The sequence below is a fragment of the Alligator sinensis genome, unplaced genomic scaffold (genome assembly GCF_000455745.1).
Source record: "Alligator sinensis unplaced genomic scaffold, ASM45574v1 scaffold215_2, whole genome shotgun sequence".
Lineage (NCBI taxonomy): Eukaryota > Metazoa > Chordata > Crocodylia > Alligatoridae > Alligator > Alligator sinensis.
In genome coordinates, this window is record NW_005842400.1 from 238,675 (window position 1) to 245,892 (window position 7,218).

Genomic DNA, 7,218 nt, shown 5'->3' on the forward strand with positions numbered 1-7,218 from the left:
TTCTGTATGGAGTACTCAGAGTTCAGGCAGCTTCTCCACATCACACCACACTTCTACAGCAGTTAGTGAAGGGATCAAGCTATTTCCTACAGCAAATGAAGTGTGGCTAACAGCATTCACCCTTTCAATTAAACACTAAGATCAGGATACTGCTTCTCTACACTCAGTCCCAGCCTACTATCCGTAAATGTCTAAAGGCCAGATCCTCCATGGAGGAAAACTGTGTACTCCAGCTCAGGATTTGGCTCAGATATAATAATAGCATTCCCTCTTGCCACCTTGATGATAGAAATGGGCAGGATGAGTCAGACCCACATTGGTACCACACTTAACATATGGAATGCCTTCTCAAACTGCTATGAAGCGCCTAACTCCTCACCTGAATATGAAGATGAAAAGCATGAGAAGCATGCAGAAGGTGGCCACATTGTCCATGGTCTTCATCAGCACCACCAGCTGGCGCCGTAGGGCAGGCATGAACCGCACCAGCTTCAACACACGCAAAAGACGGAAAGTCCTTAGCACCGATAGGCCCCCATCTGACTGACCGATGATTTCCCAGATGCTGTGGCCCAGAGACAGTGAAGGAGATTTTAACCAGGGTGTGGGGGGGGGAGGTGGAGGAAAGGAGAAATAGAAAAACAGGATAGAGATAACTGAGAGAGAGAAATAGCAACATTAATCTAAGTTATTACCACTTCCTGAGTGGACTGTATATGTGAATGAGAGAGAAAGAAAGTATTTCTATGTTATTTGCATGTGTGTGTGCCTGGATCAGGGGTGTGTGTATACACTGTATATACTGCATATGTGTATGTTCTCATGCATGGGTGTATGTTTAATACTGCACTTCTCACAAAGGAAAATTAAATTGCTGTACAGCTCTTCAGGAATGAATAAATGCCGCATCACAAAGATGTGATGTGAAAGTTCCTTTATTAAAAAAGAAAAGAAAAAAAACTTCTATAGCATCTTTTCTCTAAGCATGTCAAAATATTTTGTCAATTTATTAAGCCTTTCAAACTCATGAGAGAGTGGAGTATTACCATTTCCATTTTACCTAGGGGGAAACTGAGGGTCCGAAAAGTTACATGGTTGGCCCAGGGTCACCCAGTGAGTCAGTGGCAGAGTGGGGAATAACATTCAGATCTTCTGTTTCTTTGTCTTGTGCAATAACAAGGCTTCTCCTCATATTTTAGCTCATGAAAAGTACTGATGTTGCACAGTGACATTGTTTCAACACTGATCTGCCTTGCTGTATATGTACCTACAGGTGGAAATAGACATTGCCATTTGTTACTTTTGTGCCACCATAACAATTTTTATGGTGGCACAAAGGCCAAGCAAATAGATGTCCATACCCCTAGTTGTGCCACAAATGCCCAAAATTTGTGGCTGTGGCAAAGGTGTTCTTAATTTGTGCAACTATGTAGCGGTGGGCATCTGTTTGCTTTATGGTGCAAGAGCATGGGCAACCCTGGGCTCCCCATGATCTCCAGCCACCCTGGGGGCTTGCAGGGTTTGATCTTGCGCACCCTGGGGATTCCAATGCAGGATCAGGCCCCTCAAGCCGTGGCAGCACAGGCCCAGCTTTGACCTCAAAGAGACATGCCCCAGGCAATCTTGGGGCACTTCCCCATAAGCAGGGAAAGCTGGGGTTTCCCTACTTACAGAGATGCACCCCAGAGATTCCTGGGGGTGTCTCTATAAAGGGGAAAGTTGGGCAGGCACTCCAGGAGCTTGAGGGGCTCAGTCCTGCACAGGAATTCCTGAGACACACAGGACTAGGTCCCTCAAACCCCAGGAAAACCTGTTGTCCTGGAGCATCAATGGTAGGGGAGGGGACGGGCAGGACAATGGGTAGCATGTGTTTCACACACTGAAGTGGATCAGCTGTGCTGGGGGACATTCCAGCACAGCTAATCCATTTTATTTGGCAACATTTATTTCTAGCCTCAGTCTAATTCCAACGTGGCTTTCCTGCTCTGACCTCCTCACCTGATGATGACAATGATGCTGTCAAAGATGTTGTAGGGATTGCGGAGGTAATCGAAGAGCCCAAAGGCGGCGAGTTTCAGAATCATCTCCAGGGCAAACATGCTGGTGAACACAACATTGCTGATCTCCAAAATGTTTGTCAGCTCTTCTGGCTGCATTAAAAGGCAAAGCCAAGGAATCAGAATTGGCAGAGACCTGAAGCCATCGCATCAAAATCAATGGATACCATTCTCATGGGACAGATGGCTCCACATGGAGGGGTGTCATAGGGTGATATAAATATAGGGCTGGAAGGGACTTCATGAAGTCATCTAGTCCAGCCCCTTGCTCAAGGCAGGATCAACCCTGACTAAACCATCACAACCTGCTCTTGAAAATTTCCAGGGATGGAAATTCCACAACTTCTCTTGGTACCTGTTCCAATGCTTGACCACACTCACAGTCAGAAATGCCCATCTAGTCTCCAACCTTAATTTACTCTGCTGCAGCTTGAGGCTATTGCTCATAGTCCTGTCCCCTACAGTCACAGAGAACAGCCCATCCCCATCCTCTCTATAATCACCCTTCAGGTATTTGAGGACTACTATCCAGTTCCCCCTCATTCTTCCCTTCTCCAGACTAAATAACCCAAGTACTTTCAGCCTTTCATAGATTTCATAGATGTTTGGGTCGGAAGGGACCTTAGTACATCAACAAGTCCGACCCCCTGCCCTGACAAGAAAGAGCGCTGGGGTCAGATGACCCTAGCTAGGTGCTGGTCTAGTCTCCTCTTAAAGACCTCCAATGTAGAGGAGAGCACCACCTCCCTTGGAAGCTCATTCCAGATTTTAGCAACCCTCACCATAGAGAAACTGTTCCTAATGTCTAATCTAAATCTGCTCCCCGTCAGTTTATGGCCATTGTTCTTAGTAACCCCAAGGGGTGCCCTGGTAAACAGAGTGTCCCTTATTTCTTGCTGCCCCTCCAGTGAATTTGTAGACAGCTACAAGATCCCCTCTCAGCCTTCTTTTGTGGAGGCTGAAGAGATTCATGTCCTCGTAGGATCTAACCTGTAGGCCCATAACCATATGAGTTGCTCTTCTCTGAACCCTCTCAAGGTTATCCACATCCCTCTTGAAGTGCAGTCCCCAGAACTGGACACAGTACTCCAGCTGCAGTCTTACCAGTGCTGCATAGAGGAGAAGTATCACCTCCTTAGACCTGCTCATGATGCACCTAATGCATGAAAGAGTGCAGTTGGCTTTACTTATCACTTGGTCACATTGACAACTCATGTTCATATAGGAGTCAACTATGACTCTGAAATCCCTTTCTGCTGCTGTGCTGCTAGAAAGTCATCTCACAGCCTGTAGGTGTGTTGATGATTCTTTCTCCCTAGATGTAGCACTTTGCACTTATCCCTGTTAAACTGCATCCTATTCTGTTCAGCCCCCATTTCCAACCTGTCCAAATCCACCTGAATCCACTCCCTGCCTTCCATCGTGTTTACTTTGCCCCATAATTTGGTGTCGTCCACATATTTGAACAAAGTGCTTTCTATGCCCTCATCCACATCACTGATGAAGATATTGAACAGCACTGGTCCAAGGACCGAACCCTGGGGAACTCCACTGCCCACATTTTTCCAGGTCGAAAATGACCTGTCCACCACCAACCTCTGTGTGCGCCTCCACCTGACCGTGTAGTAATCTATGCCACAATCGCCTAATTTGTTTATAGGAATGGGATGCGACACTGTATCAAAGGCCTTTTAAAATCCAAGTAGATGACATCTACCTCAACTCCTGCATCTAAGCATTTTGTGACCTGGTCATAAAAAGAAACAAGGTTAGTCAGGCAGGATCTACCTGCTATGAAGCCATGCTGGTTGCCCTTCATCATTCTTTTTCCTACTGGACTCTCACAGATGTGATCCTTAATACTTTTTTCAAAGGTTTTCCCAAGGACAGAGGTGAGGCTAACTGGCCTATAGTTACCCAAATCACCCTTTCTCCCATTCTTGAAAATAGGTGCCACATTGGCCCTTTTCCAGTCCTCTGGGACCCATCCTGAGCACCATGAGTGCTCAAACAACCTCTCATTCTTTTTCCTACTGGACTCTCACAGATGTGATCCTTAATACTTTTTTCAAAGGTTTTCCCAAGGACAGAGGTGAGGCTAACTGGCCTATAGTTACCCAAATCACCCTTTCTCCCATTCTTGAAAATAGGTGCCACATTGGCCCTTTTCCAGTCCTCTGGGACCCATCCTGAGCACCATGAGTGCTCAAACAACCTCACCAGTGGTTCTGCAATGACACTGGTCAATTCCTTCAGCACCCTTGGATGAAGATAGCCCATGCCTGCTGACTTAAACACGTCCAGCCTCTCCAAATGCTTCCTCACTAGGTCAGTGCTAACTGCTGGTGAGTCGGAGTCCCCTTGTGCCTGTCTACAGCCCCTTTGGAAGATGTGTCCTTATCTGTGTTTAGGAATACAGATGCAAAGAACTTGTTTAGGAGCTCAGCTTTGTCTCTCCTATCTGTTACCAATTGCCCTAGTCTGTCCTGTAGGGGTCCTATGTTGCCATGCACCTTCTTTTTACTTCCTATGTACCTAAAGAAGGACTTTTTGTTGTCCTTACTTTTTGTAGCCAACCTGAGTTCCATTTCTGCTTTAGCCTTCCTAACTGATTCCCTGCAAGTGCAAGCCAAGCAGGTATACTCCTCCATGGTGGCTACCCCCTGCTTCCACAGTTTGGATGCCTCTCTTTTTCTCCCTAGGCTCTCTTGGATTTCCTTGTTTAGCCAAGAGGGTTGCTTGGCTCTTTTGCCTGTAATCGTAAGTCATTCTTCCCAGGGCTCTAATAATTTTTGTTCCTCTGTGCTGGACTCTTTCCAATCTGTTGGGATCCTCCCTGAAGCATGGGGCCCAAAACTGGACACAGACACACAGGAGCTGTGATGGATCAAAGAGCCGATCAGGGAGGGTATTGATGGTGCCTTTTTTGTGCTCTCTTTCCTCTTTGAGTTTACAAAGATCTTATCCACAGCAAATTCATCTACACTTAGCTGAGTGATCTGACCCCCTGGCTATTCTGGGATGGTCTCCTAGACCCTCTCTTGGTGGAGCTGTTCCACTTTGTATAAATAGACATTTGTTAGAGCAAGTGAGTGCCTTGATACCTTGCTATTGGCTAATCTAGGGCCAGATGGTCCCACAACACCTTACAAGGTCTTGGATTCTCTCCAGTAAAGAATGGGATTTTTTTTTTTAATCCTGTACAATTTCACGGAACAGGAAAACTTTTCCATCCAGTTCTCCCTCCTGGCCCTTGGTTTTCTGCCTGCTCTCCTTTCTGTTCCTCTTTTCTTCCTTTCCTTATTTTTTCTCTTTCTCCACCATGCTCCACTTCCCCCTCCTTTCTTCTGCAAGCATTTTTTTGCTGGGCCTGTTCTTGCAACCTCCCTCTTTGCAGTGGTCTAAATAATTACCCAGGGGACCATCCTAGTGCATGAATAACACATCAGCAATGAGGGGTAGCCTGTTAATGTCTAACAAGGGACAGAAAGAGAAGAATGGGTGAGGAATGGAGGAAAAAGGACAGCAAGGAAAAAAGAGAAAACTGGTGAGAGTAAGACACAGGGGAAAAATTCCCTTGAAACTGAGTGGGGTAAATGTGTTGCTAAGATAAAAGCAACACTCTATCCAGGACATTTGAACCTAGTGAATCTGTGACTGGTGTAATACAGTTTATTCCAGCATTGGGCTGTGGTGCGTGCATGTGCATGTGTGCTGCACATGAGTAGACACAGAGAGTTTTAACGACTCCATCAACTGAACAAGCCTGAACAAAATTAAATTACTCCTCCTTTTGTTTTCAGCATTAATGGATGTTTCTTTGCCATGTTCAGTTCTTGGATGCCCCTCCGAAAAAATTGGGAAAGGAGCCAGCTGCTTGCTGAGGAATGATGATGTGGCACTTCATAGGTGGATGGGGGCTGTGCTGACATCACTGCTGGTAGATGCCAGGTTCTTGTCATCCTCTCTGAAAAATGGAGGGGAAGGACTAACCTACCTGCATGAGAGAACATTGACTTCCTCTCCCCACCCTATGGCTGAGTTATAACTTAACCCATGTAGTCAGACACTTAGAGAAACATAAATGCTGTCAAAGTAAATGCAACTCTCAGATTTGTCATGCGTGAGTTGAGCAGATGTGATCTACTCACATGAGGGTTACATGTTTGGGGTCTATTTTTCTGTATTACACCCCAGTTTCTCTCTGCTCTAAAGGAGAAGCCACAGATGGAACTGACTGAGTGAGTCCACCACAGTCTACCCACTAGGGAGCAGTGACATTCACACTGTCTGGTGTTCCTATAGGCATACATACACTGGGTAAGACCTGATGGACTCACATAGATCACACAGTCACCTTGCTGTCCCCTTTCTTCAGGTAGGTCTGAATTATGATACATAAATACCAGGTCACATTTTTGACATCAGGCACAACAGGAAAGAAGGAAACTGCTGGAGCCCCCTGGTGGTGACAAGTGGGGGGAGGACATGTCCTGATAAGCCCATCAGCAATAGAGAAGAGGACTCCATCCTGGCCTGAGCAATCTTTTCCAGGGAAGCTATCACTGCCCCATGGTGCCCAGTGGGGACATGAGTCATTGACTTACTTTTCTTTTAGAACGTGTCAAGGTCAAGGTTACTGTCCTTTGAAATGGGGAAAGGTATGTTCCCAGGGGCTGTGCTACCACTTTGTTACAGGAAGCACAGGAGCAGGGGCAGAGCCTGGGGTTCAAGTTAAAGCTCCTGGCCTTCTCCTGGCGATCACACCCAGCCCTGTACCATTCCAGGGGGCAAAAGGAATCCAGGCCTGGCTGTTCCTATTCCAAAACCAGAACAACTGGGTTAGTATCTGCTCCCCAAACCTTTGGCTATTCATGCCTTTTTCTAACTGGGCTTTCATCCAGCTTCTGAAGCAACCCCATCTTTACTCTGAAAAACACTTCCTCAGCACCTGCTACCTTTATCCCTCCTTCCTTGGGATCAAGGATTTGGCCGTGATTTCCTTGCGGCTGGAGGGAGTGGGCAAAGCTGCCTAACCCTGCTGCAGAGTTTTATTAAAACTGCCAGTTTCTCTAAAATCAAAATAAAAGGGGAGAAGGCTCAATTTCCATCCATAATTACATTTGAATAACAAAACGGGTCCTCAAAAGGGGTGAGGGAA

The 7,218-nt window shown here is 46.3% G+C and overlaps 1 protein-coding gene across 1 annotated transcript in view; it reads right to left on the reverse strand.

Annotated features, from left to right (window-relative positions):
* Positions 1–7,218, reverse strand: part of CACNA1I (calcium voltage-gated channel subunit alpha1 I) — a 261,054-nt gene that overhangs the window by 45,614 nt on the left and 208,222 nt on the right. The window contains 2 exon segments of the mRNA XM_025211326.1: positions 380–565; positions 1,999–2,150. Coding sequence (XP_025067111.1) covers positions 380–565; positions 1,999–2,150 — 338 coding nt within the window.